This window comes from Myripristis murdjan, chromosome 17 (assembly GCF_902150065.1).
Source record: "Myripristis murdjan chromosome 17, fMyrMur1.1, whole genome shotgun sequence".
In the NCBI taxonomy this organism is placed as follows: domain Eukaryota; kingdom Metazoa; phylum Chordata; class Actinopteri; order Holocentriformes; family Holocentridae; genus Myripristis; species Myripristis murdjan.
In genome coordinates this window covers 4703594-4723801 of record NC_043996.1, presented here as the reverse complement: position 1 = coordinate 4723801, position 20208 = coordinate 4703594, and the positions used below count along the sequence as shown (strand labels likewise).

The following is a 20208-nucleotide window of genomic DNA, read 5'->3' as shown; positions in this document are numbered from 1 at the left end:
TTATTTGCTAATTCTGCCTCTTTTGTCAACTGCCTCTCTGCCCAACTCATCACAGCTTGCCCATCTTCTTTCCCTATATCACTTACACGTCCCTCAAACTTTTTTGAGTCACATTCTGATTATTAACAGACTGGTTGTGTTGTCACCACAGAGGCTGCCAAACGAAAGTCCTTCAGAAACATGAAGAGGTCCAGCACTGCAATGGACAGGCTGTCCAGGTAGGATCCACAGGGATTCAAACTGTCTCTGCATACATAATGAAATATAGCACTACTTCTCTTTTTGGATTTTGTTCAAAGTGATTTTTTGAATCAGAGGGACTCCATGTGAGGATCCCTGTATCTTTCATAATACAATATAGAACAGAGATGGCAGTTTCAGTTTTTAGCATGCAAGCCCCTGTAGAAGTTCAGGAGGAGCCCACTATTAGTTGACTCAGCTACGGCTTGATTCCCAGCTCTCAGTGTAGATATTTAAATATAGAGAAAAAAATGTTGATTCATTTACTCATTAATTTATTCGTTAGGAGTCTATCCCAGCATGCTTTGGATGGAAGCCAGTGAAAAAAGGCTAACATAGAGAGACATGAAAAGTAGCTTGGACACAAAATATTACTTTTGTCTGCTTTGCCTTGTGTGGATATGTTTTAAGAAATGTTGATTATTTTCAAAGAAAAACGACTACTGGTAACAATTTCAGGTACCATTAGGGGGCCATTACAGGGCCATTAAAGAACGTCAGCTCTATACTTCATGTATGAAAAAATGAAAACCCAAATGGAAACATCCCTTTTTAAAGATGCATTATTTTCTGTCAGTGCATAAAGTAAATAAAATTTTCCCACATTCACAGCAACAGCCTGACACTGGATTTCTCCTTTGATCGCTCTGACGAGCATCCTGTTGATGTTTTTGAGGACATTTTTGCCAACTATGAAAAGAGAAAGTAAGTGAGGCCTATCTTTACATTACTTTTACATTTTCCTGAAAATTAGTCTGAATGCATTCATTTTGTACTTTGTACTTCACCTTTTCCATTCTTTTCTCATGTCAATTTTATTATATACATGCAGTGATCCTCATTTTATCTCTGTTTTCTGCAGGAAAAATAGAGGCAACCGACAGAAGCAGCTCATTCCAAAGGTAAAGCGTTATCATAATAATTGCTTTGGTGGCTTTGGGGTTCAGTTTTTTCTCTCATTCTCATTTAAAAGAAACATTTCCAATTTGATGTTTTTACAGTTTAAATTCACTGGTACAAGGTTGTTATTATTATTTTTTCTATTTATTTTGCATCTAGGTGAGTGTTCATATTTTTTTATTTATTTATTTGTCATTCAGTCTATCCATGTAGTTTTTAGAGACCCAATTTCTATTCATTTATAATGGAAGATTACTCTTTACGGCTGCTTTCTTGTTTTTCCTCATTTTTCATTGCATCTCTCTTTTGTTCTCTCTTTGTCTGTCTTTCTCTCTCTCTGTTGCTTTGTCTCTCTCTCAAAATCTTCTCTTACTTTATTTTAATATTGGTATCTCCCAGAATCTCATGAATGTACGCTCCCTTGCACATATTGTGGCTCTCACCTCGCACGACCAAACCAGGAAATCCCTCCTCTGTCTTCACCAGAGGAAGAAGTTACCGAGTATTAGCTCTCAGTTTCAGGTTTGTTTCCTCTGGTGTGCTTGTGAGCATGTAACAATTGTCTTAATTGTGTGAAAGTAAATACGTAACATTTTGGAATGCAACGCTTTAATTGAAGATACAGTACAGGCCAAAAGTTTGGACACACCTTCTCATTCAATGCGTTTTCTTTATTTTCATGACTATTTACATTGTAGATTCTCACTGAAGGCATCAAAACTATGAATGAACACATGTGGAGTTATGTACTTAACAAAAAAAGGTGAAATAACTGAAAACATGTTTTATATTCTAGTTTCTTCAAAATAGCCACCCTTTGCTCTGATTACTGCTTTGCACACTCTTGGCATTCTCTCCATGAGCTTCAAGAGGTAGTCACCTGAAATGGTTTTCACTTCACAGGTGTGCCTTATCAGGGTTAATTAGTGGAATTTCTTGCTTTATCAATGGGGTTGGGACCATCAGTTGTGTTGTGCAGAAGTCAGGTTACTACACAGCCGACAGCCCTATTGGACAACTGTTGAAATTCATATTATGGCAAGAACCAATCAGCTAACTAAAGAAAAACGAGTGGCCATCGTTACTTTAAGAAATGAAGGTCAGTCAGTCCGGAAAATTGCAAAAACTTTAAATGTGTCCCCAAGTGGAGTCGCAAAAACCATCAAGCGCTACAACAAAACTGGCACACATGAGGACCGACCCAGGAAAGGAAGACCAAGAGTCACCTCTGCTTCTGAGGACAAGTTCATCCGAGTCACCAGCCTCAGAAATCGCAAGTTAACAGCAGCTCAGATCAGAGACCAGATAAATGCCACACAGTTCTAGCAGCAGACCCATCTCTAGAACAACTGTTAAGAGGAGACTGCGCGAATCAGGCCTTCATGGTCAAATAGCTGCTAGGAAACCACTGCTAAGGAGAGGCAACAAGCAGAAGAGATTTGTTTGGGCCAAGAAACACAAGGAATGGACATTAGACCAGTGGAAATCTGTGCTTTGGTCTGATGAGTCCAAATTTGAGATCTTTGGTTCCAACCGCCGTGTCTTTGTGAGACGCAGAAAAGGTGAACGGATGGATTCCACATGCCTGGTTCCCACTGTGAAGCATGGAGGAGGAGGTGTGATGGTGTGGGGGTGTTTTGCTGGTGACACTGTTGGGGATTTATTCAAAATTGAAGGCACACTGAACCAGCATGGCTACCACAGCATCCTGCAGCGACATGCCATCCCATCCGGTTTGCGTTTAGTTGGACCATCATTTATTTTTCAACAGGACAATGACCCCAAACACACCTCCAGGCTGTGTAAGGGCTATTTGACCAAGAAGGAGAGTGATGCAGTGCTGCGGCAGATGACCTGGCCTCCACAGTCACCGGACCTGAACCCAATCCAGATGGTTTGGGGTGAGCTGGACCGCAGAGTGAAGGCAAAGGGGCCAACAAGTGCTAAACACCTCTGGGAACTCCTTCAAGACTGTTGGAAAACCATTTCAGGTGACTACCTCTTGAAGCTCATCGAGAGAATGCCAAGAGTGTGCAAAGCAGTAATCAGAGCAAAGGGTGGCTATTTTGAAGAAACTAGAATATAAAACATGTTTTCAGTTATTTCACCTTTTTTTGTTAAGTACATAACTCCACATGTGTTCATTCATAGTTTTGATTCCTTCAGTTAGAATCTACAATGTAAATAGTCATGAAAATAAAGAAAACACATTGAATGAGAAGGTGTGTCCAAACTTTTGGCCTGTACTGTATATTTCACATAATCCTGATAGAGCCTGAAAACTTACTTTTTACGTAGAACATTGGATATATGAGCACTTTGGTGGTGAAATATAGCAGTTTTTCCATCTATTTGCTGAACTGATTAAGTTGAAATGACCCCAACACTGGTTTGAAGCCATGATTTTTAGCTGCACTGCATTTATCTTACAGGCATCACTCAGTAACCTGCTGGAGACTATTGAAAAAGCTGAACCTTTCTTTATTTGCTGTATTCGCTCCAATGCTGAAAAGGTAATGTTGTCTTCAGCATATGGTCAGTGAATGTGTAATACTGTCCTGGAAGAGCAAATGTGAACAAGTGCACAAATGTTCTTTGCAGAAGGAGCTGCACTTTGATGATGAATTGGTGCTACAGCAAATCAAGTGCACAAGCATGCTGGAAGTGGTACACATCAAGAAGTCTGCCTACAGTGCCAAATTCACATTTAAGGTGGGCAGTAACCCCATAATAATTTGCCAATAATGCATTTACAAAGCTACTGTCGTAAGTTTGAAGTTCATTTATTTGCATACACAAAAACACAGAAAAAGCTTAGGGGAAAAAAACATCAAAAGGTGTCGTCAAGAAGAAACACCCTGAGGGGCTTATAAAAATACCTCACCTAATAAAGGAATTTGCATTCAAGGAATTTACAATAAACAGAAACAGATAACTCACTCTGTGCCTGACTGGGAGGGTGTAAAAAAGTTAATTAGCACCTTCTGATAATATTTTTGTCTTGATAACAAAGGAATTTGTGGAGAAGTTCAGAATGTTGCTTCCAAAAGGGGCTGCGGCAACACCAGAGGACATAACTAAACTGTTTGAGAGGATGGACCTGGATCAGACCACCTACCAAATAGGGAAAACCAAGGTAATGATACTTTAATCTTATTAGTTTCTCATTTTGATCATGATTCACTGTAGTCTGTGTATCTCATTGGCCAGAGTGTAACACAAATACTGGTGCTGTTAGGGGTTTGTTTAATGCTAGTTTTGCCCATGGGAACTGCAAGTTCTTGTGGTTCTATAAGGTGTTTTGGATGAAAATGGCCACCATGGTAAAGGCTTTCACTGGTTCTTCCAACAAGGTGTTCCTCAAAGAAAAGGAGAGGCAGCTGCTCCAAGACACCCTTAACAAGGAAGTGATGCATCACATCATTGTCCTGCAGCGGTGGTTCCGTCTCTGTCTAATTAGGATGCACTTCCTGCAAAAGAAAGATGCTGCCATGCTCATACAGGTAATATCAGGATTATATTGTAACAATTTATTGACATTATTTTGAAAGCCTTCATGTTGCTTTAATGCTGGCTTTTTTCACATGGCCATTTGTAAATATATTTGTAGCTGTATATTATCATCATATGACACTGTAATGTCACAGTATCCCTGTCTATTAAAATCTTTGACAAGGCACTTAGCAACCAGCTGCTCCAGCAGACTAATCAGCTGCTAATCAGCCAGCAGAGGAAGATATTTTGTACTGGACAGCTCCTAGTTTGGAATATTCATTCTTTGCATTCTTTACAAAGCTTCCCTGGATAAATTACGGTTTTAAAAAAATGTTATTACAGTCAAAGGACAATTGATGAACATTGTGACAGGCTCAATCTGACAGAGAATATCTTGTGTTTCAGAGGTATTGGCGTACTTTTTATCATAACAACCAAAGCCGAGCTGCCACAGTGATTCAGACAGCATGGCGGACTTCGCAGAAGAGGGCGCAGTACCAGTGTCATCAGGAGGATAACAAGGAGATGCCCAAAAAACATCCAGGACGGCAGAGGTATAGTACCTGTGCTGCTCAAATTGCAGCAACAATGGATTATGTCAATAAATAAAAATGCACTCAGACAACAGAAAAGGCTTTAAAAATGCTTCAAGGGTTAAGAGAGCAACTATCTGATGATAAGGTGAAAGCTGGGCCGCCCTGGTAGCTCACCTGGTATAGCATGTATCACTTATCAAGGCTGAGTCCTTATTGCAGCAGCCTGGGTTCAAATCCAAGCCCAGGCCATTCACTGCATGCCATCACCTGTCTCTCCTCTGCTTTTCCTGTCTTTCTTTATGGTAGCCAGGGGTGTCAAGCAAGCCAAAATTTTGGCGGGAGGACACCATTAGAGCAGGTGGCATGAGGTCCAGAAAAAAATGATGTAATTTCTTGCAATTTGGCATATACGTATATATTCAAAGACTTTAAGATTAGAAGTTTAAAAGCTTCATTATGTGAGATTTAGCAGCTCAGCTCACTGCCATGAGAATCACACAGCTCTTGTGTACCCGTAGCAAGTAGCAAGATGTGAGACACTAACATGACTACAAGTGAAGTCTTGCTAGTTAGCCAGAAAGCTAAACAAACACACAGAGGCTGATACAAGCTAATTATCTTACAAAGCATACTGTCTCAAATGCATTTAAGTATGTAACTAATGGCATTTCATTTTCACACGTTAGAAGTTGGGACTGATGCTATACTAACTTCTTCAACAGCTAACATTACACATTGTGGCTACTGGCTGCTCTCATGCCGACTGCGACTTCATGCTCTGTGCATGTGCTAGTGTTTACATTGTGTCGATGGAATAAGCTACTATCATGGGGGCATTGACATTTTGAGTTATGAGATAGCATAATTAGATTAATACGTGTGACTGATAATATAAAATGTCTATAACCATATTTTTTAACAGGAATAAAATAGAATATAACATGAAATAAATATGTAAAAAAAAAATCCAGTCACCAAAAATCTGGGGGGCATGTGCCACACAGTTTTAATGGGCATGATGCCTCTGACTGTAGCTATTAAATAAAACAGAAATCCAAAAAAATTATTTAAAAAAAATAAAATAAAATAAAGTGATAGCTTTTCCAACACTTGCTCTGTATTATGGCAGGCTGTTAGAGACAACAGCTAGTCAAAATGAAAGCGAGAATTTCCATATAGAAATATCATATCTATTTTCTCAACTCACCACACTTGATAAGCATCACGTCAAAATGTTTTTATCATGCCATTGCATGGAGATATTCCAATGTTTAAAACAAACATTTTCACATGTTGAGAAGAGAGCTGAAGAGGCAGCAGGGCGTGGAGCTCAGTCCCAGCAGGAGCCAGCAGCAGGATCCAGTCAACAGCCAGAACAGAGATAGCCAGCCTGCACAGAGTGTGAAACGGGAGGGCAGGGGATCCCCCCCTCCTCTCAACAGACCCCTTTCTCTGCCCCTGGACCCTAAAGTTGGCAGAGATGAAGGCTCCAGCAGCCCCTCACAGGGCAGCTGCCTACAGCGTTACATCAAGACAGAGGACATCAGGGAGAAGGCTGAGAGGTGGAGGGAAAGAAGGAGCGAGGGAGAGCCGACAGACGACTCAAGTCCAGAAACCCGGTACCCAAGGGTTAAGCGGTCAGAAAGGTTCCAGTAAGTCTTTGATGACTAGATTCATCAGCTCTCCTAAACTTATAGAACTCATTATCTGTTGATGCAGACACTGAATCTAATAATCTAATAACATCAGAGATGATTTTTTTGGTTTAATTGTTTTATATATCTAGTAGCAACATGTATTAACGTCTGATATTACTATTCTTTAGTGTTTCCACATGCAGACTGGGACCAGATTTCCTCTTTGAGGACACGTACACTAGCTATTCATCATCTAACTAGCTTGTGACAAGATGTTTACATGACAATGGATATTATAAACTTTTTTCCTCCCTAGTCCAAACCTCTGTTCTCATTTCTTTCTACAACCCAGGAACAAAGGGAAGTCCATGTCTGCTGATGAGCTATCGAAGCTCAGCTCTTCAGGCTCTGATAGTTCTCCATCAACAAATGAGGTATTATGTGATTGTCTGCTTATTATTGCATAATCCACAACATTGCATCTCTATCTTCAACCAGACACTTCCAATGCATTTCTCAGTAACACTTTATTTGGACTAGCCAAAGTTAACATTCAACTTAAGACCAACTTTGCTTCTGCTGGATTTCACAGTTTAGTCTGTTTTGATTCCTAACTTTATATTGATCTGTCAGATGTAAATACCCAACCATCAGACTCCAACAGACCCACTTGATCAAGATATTTATTTCTACATCTTTTGCAAGTACAAAACATTGATAAGCAACATGTTTTGTGTGTTGCTGGTGTATGGCAAGATTTTTTGACTTGAGCATATTTGAATTTCTTGTGCTTGACCAGCACCCAAAGAAAGCAACTAAGGAGACATCCATTTGTAACTTCACCCTAACGTAGCATTATGATTAGGTTGATTAAAGTTGAATAGGACAGTTGGGGCACCCCAGTGGCTCGATGTGTAGAGCGTGTACTATCTAATACCAGAGCAGGGCCATGGTGGCATGGGTTTGGGTCTGGCCTGGGCCCTTTACTGTGTGGCGTCCCCTCTGTCTTCCCTGTCTCTCTCCTCTGTGACTGTCTAATGAAGCAGAAATGCCTAAAAATAATTGTTAAACAAAAGTTGAATTGGACAGTCCAAATAAAGTGCCAGACATTTTTCTTTTTACACAGTCATCTATTAAGTGTTGTTTTTTGCATTTTTGTTGTGCTGTCCATGCATCAGAAATGTTAACATTACAACTGTGTGTACAATAAGCTTAAATTATGTTGGCAAACCCATGAATGGAGGCTCTTTAGACCTCAAGCAAGCACGGTATCACGGTGCCTCATGACATGTCCTGGCCCAAATAGGTAAGGGTGCGCCTCCGCAAGCAGCCCAAACGCAAGCGGCGCTTAGCCTACGCCCGCAGTGGTTTGATGTTAAACTTTGGGGGCTCCAAGGAGAGTGAGTTCTGGAGTTTTCCCTTGCCTCCCATCAGCCCCCAGGGGCCCAGAATGAAGTACTCGGCCAGTAGTGTGGACGTCCGGGCCCACATATCCCAGGTCAAGGTACTGACCAGAGGGGAACTTTGACCGACCGAAGCTGTCCTCTGCATGCAGGCCTTGCATGTATATCTTCGCCTTATGTCCCAGGCAGATTTAAGGTTGCAGTTTGCTGGGCCTTCAGCTTCTATTCTGAAGCTCAGGACTCTGAAAAATGAGCTATTGCTTCCAATATAAGTCATTTTCTCTCTCCTACAAAAAAGTTGTCAAAGCTGTTTTTCCCCTAGCTCATTTCTGACCTTTTTTGTCACCTCACCAACATTAGTGATAGGCCAGTAGGTACAGTTAAGTACACAGTTGTTGTGTTCATTGTTGTTGTAATCATTTTAGCTAATTACTAAGTAATTTACATTGACTCATATTGTGGGATTCAGTTACATCTCATGTTGAACATGGTGCATATGAATGAAAATGGGTTAATTTCAGAATTAATGCTTACTAACATGGGTGTGTCATTCTGGATAATTCAGTTTCATGGCACAATCTCAGTAATATGATTTGCGATTTGGCCCTATAGGAGGTCATGTTAAAGCAAAAAAGGTCAATTTAGGTGGTGGCAAGTTGCAGATCTTTGCATGATGGCATAAACTTGGTGAGGCAGTATACCATCTGTTAAACAATTATTCTTGAAGCGTGCTGACCTGTTTGGTGGTGGGAGAGCTGTGGGAATCCTTTTGGAATGGACATCGGTGTGGCCACGGAAGGGGAATGTGGTGGGGAAAGAGGACTAACTGTGTTACTTGGGATATGGGAAGAAATATTACACCACTATATGAAAAGGTATATTGGTCTGTGTGTGAAAGGTTTGTCATACTGTATGTTGGTTGTTTAGTCAAGTTTTAATACTCTGACTCGAAACATGTTGCACACTGTTCCAGACACAGGCAGAACCTGATGGCTCGAGGTTCAGCCTTCCTGCCAAAAGCACCAATGAGGGCTCAGGACCCCGGGGGTCTAACCAATCACAACCCACAACCCCTGAGAGGTAAACCTGTCGAATAATTGTGCAATAAGATAAACACTCAAGTTTTGATTTTCAAGACTAACTTTTTTCTGTTTTGCTTAGTTTTACCTCATGTTTTGTCAGAATTAAATCATGTATATGATATGATGATATGATATGTTTCAGTATGGAAATTACAAGAATTTTATTTTCCACAGGCTGTGGTTTCTCAGTAGAATTCTTAAGAAGCGGACACCTAGAGATTCGCAGATAATTGATTCTCCATCAGACAAAGAAGGTAGCCAAAACATCCTATTGGTTTCTTCCCCAAAGTTATGTAATGAGAAACGCCTTATACATGCACAGTGCACCAGGGAAGTACTGGAGGGTTACCCAACCTAAATACAGAAATATATCATTTATTTTTTAGACCAACATAAAGTATGTAAGTCCTAAATTCATAGTATCAGGCACAATAAATAATATCCCTTGAGGTTTGGTTGTGTGGACTTGATTGTGGGACTACATGATTATATCTACCAATACTGTCTTTACTGCCATCTAGTGGCTGAAGAGGCCCTCATAGCATGCATCTTAATGTTGTCCTAGAGGTTTTTAAAGAGACTCCACTGCTTGAAAAATATTTCTTAGATTCATTTTTAATGTGTGAGTTTTGATCTGCATCCCCATGACCAATGCTATCTCCCTTGGGTGCCTACAGTCACCTTGTCCAACTACTCCCCACAACCCTACCGCATGCCAGATCAGGGTAGTGAGAGGACCCGTCGTAACCCTACCATTCGAATCAGCCGGGCCACACGGGCCGAACAGTGGAACGCCTCTCTAGACCGTGAGATCACTGATACCAAGGAGCTGCGAAACCTGGATGAGTTCCTGGGTAATCAGGTGAGACTGTTCTTTCAGGAGTGATTTAAAAAAAAAAAAAAAAAGTACAGCAGATAGATAACTCAATAAGTTTTTTTTTTTTTTTTTTTTTTTTTTACAGTGCTGTCACATTTAGTCTCCTGGCATACCTATGTTACTTAGTTTTTCCTCTCATTTGCACTGCATCAGGGGATGTTGAGTTTTGTGTTATTAAAGTTTCTCATTTACATGGTCATAATTAGCTGCAAAAATTAAGTAGCATTTTAGTGGTTTCACCAAAACCAAGCATGTACTTAAAAATAAATAAGTAACTTGTGGTAAACAGTTCATTAAAGCATAGTTAGGAACTTGGACCTTTAATTGACAATATAATTAATTGATATTTTACAGACCTAGTGCTCTGGTTTTAGAAAAGCTAAGTGATGATGATTTTTCCATGATGGATTTCTAATATTTTGGGGGGAAAAAACAACCTGATGCAATCTGTGCAGACATATTTAGTTAATTTTTTATGTTTATTTATTTATTTATTTTTCTATCAGTAATGTATGTTGTAATCATGTCTGCTCTCAGGTGAACGAGCTGCGCAACAGGATAAAAGAGCTGTCAGCAACTGAGAGCATCTTCCTTACAGCCACCATGCAGTTCAGAGAGACAATTAAAAGCATGTACTCTGTCCCGGTCAGTTCAACTCCGTTTTCCTTACAAATATGTAGTGTAAAGTTTCCTAATGTTTTTGTTTGTGGGGGGTATAACAGTATTACACTAGAAGATGTTAAAGTTGTTCTTCATTTTAAGGAACTTAGGCTTGTAGGGGGAAAAAAGTCATTGTTATCGTATTTATGCTTCAGATTTTGTTTTTGTCCACTTTGTTTACTTTGATCTACAGTTAGTCATTTGCTTACCTGTTCTCTAAGGGCCTTCCCAAGTTTTCTTTTTCCTTCCTTTTTCTTTTTCCTTTTTTACATAATTAGAGATTTATGGGTTTTCCTGCTCCTCATTGAGTGATTAAGATTGAGGGTGCCATTTTCATTTTTCATTTTTTGTTTCAAAATGTGAGTAGTGAGACTCTATAGGCCATACAAATAACCTTGACTTAAAATTATGAGAATTGAAGATAAATCACTAACTCTGCTGTTGTAAACACTGTGACTGACAGAAACCCCAAATTGGCTACAAAGATCTGATGAAGGGGTACCATAACAAAGTCAACAGCCTGGCCGGGCCTAAGCAGAAAATAGAAGTCAAGCTGGTGGTGAACCTTTTCCAGTCTGTGCTAGACGGCTTCATCAGGGGACAGATGAAACGAGTGGAAGCTGAACCGGTCAAGGTAGATTTGAGAATTTCACTCCCACAGATTTTAATCTCCTAACCATATTTGCACTTTCAAGAAGCATTTCACTGTGTTCACTGTTAATTCGCTCCACTTCAAGAAGTTATTTCTGAGATATATTGTAAGATTCAGAATAAGTACTAAGCATCTGCCATAGTGCAATTCAAGGCAATAATTGACAGTTTTGTGAAAACACTGGTTATTCCTAATACAGTATGTATTATTCCTAACTCTATCCAGGCTACCAAAAAAAAGAAGAGGAGGAAAAAAGACAAATGTGTAAGTTGACTTATCTCTATCAGCCTTGTTAAGTTTACCTAAATCATTCTAGTACAGCATCTGATGCCATTCTTGTCTCTGCAGCCACACAGCCCTCTGGACCATCTGTTCAGCACGTACCAGGTGAACATTATGCAGTCATGTGACTTGTGTGGCTCCTACATCTGGGGAATGGAGAAAGCCTATATGTGCAGTGGTGAGTTCACCAACACACCATTACAAACTTGCGATAGATGCAAATTTTTACATCACAATTATAACAGGCTCTCTTTTCTTTTGTTCATTTCAGCATGCAAGTTAATATGTCACAAGAAATGCCTTACTAAAGTCATCACAGATTGCTCAACACGGTGTGCAAGAAAGGTACAAAATGTTTTAATATTCTAGAAAATGTGGCAGCATTATACTGTGGTGGAAAAAAATTTTCGGACACCCCATTCATTGTGAAATATTGCATTAGGAATCACTCTTAGGTCTTCACGTGCAATTTCTTTTAGTACAGTCACAGCTAAAATACTAAACAAATCCTAAAAAAGCCATTAAAAACTTAACATTGATTGGTTCTATAAAAATACATAAGAAATTTTGAGTATTGGGTCATTTTGGTACCAGTGATGAAGGTCGTTCTTTTTATTAAAAGACACAATTTTTGTTGCCAAGCTTCGTGTCTATATAAAGCCAGCACATTTGAAAGTTCTTCAGACACAAAAATGGCTAAAACAAGGAACCTAACGCAGGAAACACGCCTGAAGATAAAGATTCTCAGCCAGGAAGGGTACAGCTGCCGCCAGATAGCCAGGAAGTACAGATGCAGTCCTTCAGCAGTTGGATACACTCTGCAAAAATACAGACGAACCAACAGCTTGGAAGACAAACCAAGATCTTGGCGTCCAAGGGTTTCTTCAGCAAGAAATAACTGCATCCTGATCCGCATGTGCAGGCAAAACCACCGAATGACATCACAGGAGCTTCAGCAGCAGTGGTCAAACCAAACTGGTGTCCAGTGTTCCACCTGCACTGTATGTGGCCAACTTTTAGATCATGGCTTAAGGTCCTACAAGGCTATCAAGAAGCCCCTGATCAATGAGAGACAGAGGTTAGCCCGGCGTCGTCGGCCCAGGCACACAAGAACTGGACAGCCAGGAACTGGAAGAAGATTCTGTGGTCAGAAGAATTTGTCAATAATTTAGTTTTGTTAGTTTTTCTTGTAAACAATAAACAAAAAAAATATAATTTGTATTTGTTTGTATCTGTCTAATGCAGCCACACCTTTTGAAACACAAAAAAGATTTTTCCACAAATATTTCATGATAATATTTGAGATTGTGTGAAATTTTAAGGGTGTCCAAAAACTTTTTTCCACCACTGTAGAATAACCTACATTAAATAATAATAGAAATAGAAAATTAGCATTCACTCATTCACTCTCATGTATGCTTCCCATATTTGTGTATTTGTGTCTCTGCATGTGTGTGTGTGTGTGTGTGTGTGTGTGTGTTTGCGTATGACAGGATGACAGCATACCCGGCTCCCTCCACTTCGGGGTGCAGGTGTGTGTCCTCACAAGCAAAGCCAACCCGGTGCCCAAGGTGGTGGAGATGCTGCTTATGCATGTAGAGCTGAATGGCCTCTACACAGAGGGCATCTATCGCAAGTCTGGCTCGGCCTGTCGTTCTAGGGAGCTGCACCAGATACTAGAGACATGTAAATAATGCTATGAACACCACTTAAAACAATACAAAATTTACAGAACATGATTTGTCTTGTATTATGAATTGGCGTGATCAGTTGTGAAAATTTTGTGTTCCAAGATCCTGAGACAGCGTGTCTAGATAACTACCCTATCCACACAATCACGGGCCTGGTGAAACGTTGGCTTAGAGAGCTGCCCGACCCCCTCATGACCTTCAGCCTCTACAATGACTTCCTGCACGCTGTGGGTGAGTAAACTCTGAAGGTATTTTTACTTGTTGATCCAACCTAGCAAAGGTCAGGTGAGCGTCCATGTACTTTTTCCTCTTGTATTAAAGCAAGTTCCTTTCTGATGAATGGACTTATTCATGATGTCAAGACACAAAAACTTACATAAGTGATCTCTCATGATAGCAAATGTAATGGAGCCGTTTTCTCGCGTAAATGCTGGGGACAGAGCAGCTTCTGTTTTGTGACATTCGCCTTCAGTTACGTTGAAGTGGAGCAGGGACACTCACATATTCACCCTTGGCTGCTGCCCAGTACTGCCACAGCCTTCAGCTATTGTACATGGAGCAGCTTCACGGGGTCAATTTTGGATTAAGTGTCTTGCTTCAGGACGCCTGGGTGTCAGTTGAAAGTGATCTGAGCGACTAATAATTTGGCCTTAAACCTGCTTCTTTAACCTGCAATGTAACATAATAAGAATGCTTAATATGCATACTCTGACAGCTTGTTAAAACTGAGTGATCTCCATGTTTGTTCACACACAGAGTTGCCAGAGAAATGTGAGCGAATAAGGGCTGTATACCAAAAGGTTGATGAACTTCCCTCTGCTAACTACAACACTTTGGAACGGCTCATCTTCCATCTTGTCAAGTAGGGAGATTATTTTTTTCCCACTCTTCCTTCTACTCTGATTAACTTGTTGCCAAAACAAAAGGTTTCCACCATCTTCCACAGTGAAGCTTGCAAAGAATTCCTCATCGCAGTATGCAATTAGTTGATCATGATGTTTATTAGAGTGTTATAAGTCAAATGAGATTCAAATCAGAGTTTGTCTTTCCAGAGTTGCCAGGGAGGAAGATCACAATAGGATGTCATCCAACTCCCTTGCTATTGTGTTTGCCCCTTGCATCTTGCGCTCTCCTGATGCTGATGACCCCTTCCTTGGTATGAAGGATGTGTCAAAGACAACACTGTGAGTACTGTAATGCACACACCCATATCTCTCCAGCCTCCCAACAAGCAGGGCTATTTAATCTAATTTAAATGGTTTGTCAGAAGTAGGAGATTCTATGTATGGACAAAGTTTTATTAAACAGTATTTAGATAGTTCACCACTGACTCTGTTGTCTGTAGATGTGTGGAGATCCTGATCAATGAGCAGTTAAGACGCTACACAGAGAAGATGCAGAATATCCAGGAGCTGGAATACGCAGAGGCCCTAGCTGTCAATCAGCTCAGATTGAAGAGGCAAAACACGGTGAGAGGACACATGCAAGACCAAACGAAGACACAACATGAAAGCAGATCCAGGGGGGGAAGTATTTGCAAGTAATGCTTAAAAGTTTGTTCAGAGCTGCTTGGAATATTAGAAAGATGCATGATGCACCAAGAGAATTTAGATGGTGCCAAAGTGAAAAAAGCATAATGAACTGACAAACCATTTCAAACTGACGTTCAAAGATTTTCCAGATGATCTTAACTCCTTCTGACACTCATTGTTTTATCTTATTTTGGGGATAGTCAGTTGAGTATGGTTTTCCTTTTCCAGTAACGTCCTGTTTCACATTCACACAGTTCCTGTCATTCACACTTGAGAGATGCCCAGTAAAACAGCAATTTTCTACTGTCAACACAAGATAGCACATGAACTAAGTAATACTAAGGATGCCAGCAATCATTCTGACGGTGTATATTTTTCTCAAGGTTCATATATCATTTTGGACTGAAACTTTTCATTTTAAAATGGTGTTTTGTCCTGGGCTGATGTGTTTCTTCAGCAATTGAAACTGACATCACAGCCCTTCACTCTGTTCTTTGTGTAGGTGATTGAGAAACCCTCAGAGCTGGATGTTCCTGACCAAACAGAATCTGACAATGAAACAGAGAAGACCCTCATTGAGAGGATCAAGTCCATCAAGCAGGAGAAGTACGTCAAAACCATTTTTGTGCCTCATGTTTTGTCATATTTTTGGTTTGTCTGTCTATCCGTACATCCATATGTACATATGTCCATCCCATTGCTGTGAATGGGATATCTCAAGGACACCTTGAGGGAATTCCTTCAAATTTCTTTGAATCACAAAACACATTTTTTTGCCATCACTCAAGAATTAATGTACTACTTATGACAGAGTTTCACACAAATGTTCATTAAGATAAAACAATATTTTATATCCAGAAGGTCAAAGGTCAGCTTTACTGTGAGCATTATGTTCTGCAAAAACTCTTTTCTGGCCATTATTCAACACCATAAGTCAAGATGAGAAGGGGAGACTGATCATGTTTCACATTTGTTTGCATACTGAGTTGGTCCCTTGCTGAGAGGGTTTAAGGTTTGTGAATCCGATCCTCTGTACTCCTCCCTAAAAAGTAAGTCCATAAGTGACGTTTCTCACTGGAAATTCACCAGAATCATCCATGTCAACTATATTGACATGGATGATTCTGGTGAATTCATACTTCCATTTCACCAAAAAATAGACTTAATACCCTTTTATTAAATTCCTTCAAAGTCTTCACTACAAATCCCTTGGGTTGCAATAATAACACCTTGTTTCCTCCAGGGAGGACTTGGCATACACATTGCCTAACCTAGAGCAGGAGAACTCAGATAATGACAACCTGGATTCTGAGTCGTCCATGAGCTCAGAGAGTCTTCTAGAAGAACGCTTAGGAAGCTTGGACTCGGAAGGTCAGTAGAGAGGTACGGTGCTTTTACCTTCCTCTGGGTTTAATAAAATGTTTCATTGGCTCTGCCATCAGAACATGGTATGTTTGACATTATGTCATCATGGTGGTGTGTGTGTGTGTGTGTGTGTGTGTGTGTGTGTGTGTGTGTGTGTGTGTGTGTGTGTGTGTGTGTGTGTGTGTGTGTGTGTGTGTGTGTGTTTGTGTGTGTGAATGTCTGTGTGTGTAGCCACATTCTTCACACAATAGTTGAAGAGCAAGACATGATAAAAACAATATGTTTAGTGGTTCTCAACTGGTGATGCCTTAGGGTCTACATTCGTCCTTAAACATTAAGTGACATTACACACTTGTCACAATATTTTTATTGGGAGGATAAACCCTTCAAGACACATTTAACATAATTTAAGATCCATTCAGTTGAATTTTACAAAATGAAAAGTGCAGTAATCCACAATGTTTTACTGTAATACACTGTTAACTCACACTTTTTTATCAAGAGTCTTATCTTAAAGAGCATATGCAATCAAACACTACATGCTTTTATTTTGTCCAATTTCATGGGCAAAAGTAGCATTTTTCATTTTTCAAAAATATATTAGATTTTTATTGTTTGTATTTTATCAAATGTTTAATATAACATTTGTCATATACTTTAATAATAATTTCTGAATATTTCATTTTCCCTCTCACTAATTTCTTTCTTTTTCTACTGTAAAAGGTGTTGTAAGTCTATTTATTTATTTATTTATTTTGTGGACCCACATGCCCTTGGTCCACTCAGACATGACCTGTGGTCCACTGTTGGACCACAACCCACCAGTTAAGAACCACTGGTTTAGCCCACAGATTCCCCCTATACAACAGATAAACTGATTAGATTTTTGAGCACGATGCTTCATAAATTTACATAATAACGAAAAGCTTAGTTTCCCAAGATAACAACAGTTAGGCCCATAAGTATTTGTTAATTATTCATTAATTAGGTAATGTGGTCCCTGGGTTCCAGACTTCAGACAGTTGTAGACTGCAAAGGATTTTCCTCCAAATATTGAATATAACAGATATTGAAATATCCTTTAATTACAGTTATGTGGGGTGACAATGTATAAAATTGGCTGTAATTCCTAAAAGGTTAATGCCATATTTTTGTTCAACCCCTTAAATTAAAGTTGAAAGTCTGCACATCAATCACATCTTGATAACTCAATTTCAAATTGCAAAATTATGAATATTGTGTCACTGTCCAAATACTTATGGACCTAACTGTATAACTCTTTAAAGAAACGAATCACCAGGAATATAAAAAATATATTTTCCCACTTAGATCTAGTGCAGTCTCTCTGCCCAGATAATTTCTGTGTGATTTTGCAAGGTTTCTGATTTGTGCAATCTTCCCTGTCTCCCTTCATCCTAATATAGTGCAGCTGCATTGGTGTTGTTTTGTAAAGCTCAAATCATCAAAAATTGACATGTGAATCTGTCCACCCTGAATTTGTACTTTTTGGGGGTGAATTGATACAGTTTCATGGTGTTCTTCAGCAGGAAATAGTTCTTCACCTTCTGGGACTGTGGAATATACTGGGTATCTGCTTCATTGTTCTTGGAAAGAGCTGTTTCTGTTGAGTTTTGCACATATTAAATTTTTGAGATTGGAAACTTCACCAAATCATGCAGAAACCATCTGGATAGATAGATTGCACTAGGGCTAAGTGGGAAAAGATCTTTATTTGTATTTTGGGTGGAATTGTTACTTTAATGTGTAAACATAAGTATTAATCCCACCCATTTATGCGAAGACAGGTATGTTGACACAGAAATGTTTGCCAATGAATTTATTAATCAACATAGTCAGTTATTTCATATGCTGAAGTTATGTGGAGTAACAAGTGATGGCTTTGGTGGAACATTTGGCAGCTGAAGTGCCTCTTGTTTTGAATTCCCATGAGTAGGTTATAGTGTCAAACTGACACAGCAAGTCAGTGTTGATTGTGTGACTTATGAGTGCAGACCAACCATGCTCATTAATCTATGGCTTCTAACACTAGGGAAGATGACCACGCAGTTGAAAAGTCACAAGCCCAACTGTCCACCTAAACCCCCTGACTTGGCCCAGAGAGTCAGAAGTTTGATGGGTCTCACAGAACAGCACAGCGAGTGGACTCTAGCTGAGAGCCAGTCAGGTCATCGGACAGAAGTCACCCAATCCGTGTGCTCCATCCCTGGACAAGACGACCCCTCAAACTCCTCCTTAGCCAGCAACCCCCAGTTCACCACTAAGAGCTTCAATGGGAGCTTTGATGACCTGGACATCCCTTTTATAGATGAGGACATATAACTTGCACATCAAACATGCAGAACAGTACTTTGGAATAATATTCAGTATGCATTGTAAGAATTCGAGTTATGTCAAGTAATTAGGTTAATTAGTGGAGTTGCAATCTCTGAACCCATTGGCTTATGTCTGACAATGTTTTAGCCCCTGGGGGCAATGGCCAATTTTGGGGGGTTCTGGCACAAAAAATTTGGCCAGTGCATTCCACCTCTATTCCTTCCCACACAGGCGGTTAACCTGTATTAAACCAACATTATAACCTGAAAGCACCCGGACAACAAACACTAACCAGAACGCTACCAATACCAAAAACTTGTCCCTTGCCTACAGATTCAATATATATGTAGATATACATACACACACACACACACACACACACACACACACACACACATATATACACGCACACACACACACATATATACACACACACACACACACACACATAGAATCTGTTTTCTAGAGACTAGTGGAGTTTATCATGACAACAAAGACTGTGCACTTTTTTTCTAATACCCCATTATGGTAAAGCTGCTGTGTGTCAAGATTCTATATGTATTTAATGGGAGATCGTACAGACTATAGTGTGTATGATCTCCCATTAAATACATACAGAATTTATGTTAGAATATGTTTAATGTGTCGGGATGACAAACCAACAGCTATGAATTCTCAGGCTTTTCATAGCAATAAAGTGTATGTGATTTTAAATATATTCCAGAATTGTACATATCTAAGAAAGGTAAGTATTTTAGAATAGTTTTGTGACAAACGGTGTCTCATATGTAGACACACTGGGACACTATGATGAGGAACAAGTCGTGATTCATTCAGTGACATTAACTGTGCCTTATTTTCAGATCATTATTAATGTACATGTTTCAGTTTTCATGACCACCATTGGTACTAGTGGGTAGTAATTTGTGGTTCTTTGTGGAAAAATTATGCCTTTTGTCTTTTGTAACCATATGAAAAAATTGTAGATTGTCACAGATAATGTCTCTCCATTTGATAACTGGTAATATGCGGAATTGTAGTTTTGGCTGACAAAGGGCGACTTTTCTGTAGGAGATGCATCTCAGACTTTTCATTTGTATTTTTCCTCTGATTTTTTTTTCTCCTGTAGAACATAATGCAATGATGGACAGTTGATTCTGTGTAACTGCAAAGAAAATGGTCTTCTTGCTGCCTTTTATTGACTGACTGAAAATGTTCCGCTTTGCCAATCACCACAAGACTGTGTAGTTTGACCAAGTTAACTTTTTTTGACATGTGCATGTTTGTACATTTATAATGGGGGGTTAAAATTTCTGTATATTGTTTGATCAGAATTTCCCCTGTGTCAAACTGAAATAAACCCAACAGTTATGCATTTTTCCCCTTGTATTGATATGTAGCAATTGGTTTTTACATTTTACACACAGTCATGATAGGTCTACTGGAAGGACTATAATTGGCGTGTACAACTTGGAGAGCAACAAGTATTAATGTCTTTATTAAAAAGATGTCTTTGTCTCAG

General features: G+C 39.5%; 1 protein-coding gene across 5 annotated transcripts in view; it reads left to right on the top strand.

The window, feature by feature from the left end:
* Positions 1–20180, top strand: part of LOC115374774 (myosin IXb) — a 34379-nt gene extending 14199 nt beyond the window's left edge. The window contains exons 14-41 of one of the 5 annotated variants that reach the window (XR_003929660.1): positions 152–218; positions 853–945; positions 1103–1142; positions 1540–1662; positions 3573–3653; positions 3742–3852; positions 4154–4276; positions 4494–4643; positions 5041–5189; positions 6473–6823; positions 7161–7242; positions 8115–8312; positions 9185–9291; positions 9468–9547; positions 9971–10155; positions 10708–10815; positions 11294–11464; positions 11708–11746; positions 11831–12109; positions 13258–13450; positions 13558–13686; positions 14212–14317; positions 14508–14639; positions 14801–14924; positions 15490–15593; positions 16231–16358; positions 18403–18746; positions 18778–20180. Coding sequence is in view for 4 of the 5 variants with exons in the window: in XM_030073886.1 (XP_029929746.1) it covers positions 152–218; positions 853–945; positions 1103–1142; positions 1540–1662; positions 3573–3653; positions 3742–3852; positions 4154–4276; positions 4494–4643; positions 5041–5189; positions 6473–6823; positions 7161–7242; positions 8115–8312; positions 9185–9291; positions 9468–9547; positions 9971–10155; positions 10708–10815; positions 11294–11464; positions 11708–11746; positions 11831–12109; positions 13258–13450; positions 13558–13686; positions 14212–14317; positions 14508–14639; positions 14801–14924; positions 15490–15593; positions 16231–16358; positions 18403–18692 (3743 nt within the window). In the remaining variant the exon portion in view is untranslated. Of the gene's footprint in view, positions 1–151; positions 219–852; positions 946–1102; positions 1143–1539; positions 1663–3572; positions 3654–3741; positions 3853–4153; positions 4277–4493; positions 4644–5040; positions 5190–6472; positions 6824–7160; positions 7243–8114; positions 8313–9184; positions 9292–9467; positions 9548–9970; positions 10156–10707; positions 10816–11293; positions 11465–11707; positions 11747–11830; positions 12110–13257; positions 13451–13557; positions 13687–14211; positions 14318–14507; positions 14640–14800; positions 14925–15489; positions 15594–16230; positions 16371–18402 lie in introns of all 5 variants that reach the window. The other 4 variants (XM_030073887.1, XM_030073890.1, XM_030073886.1 and 1 more) reach the window with 4 other exon arrangements.
* Positions 20181–20208: the final 28 nt, after the last annotated feature.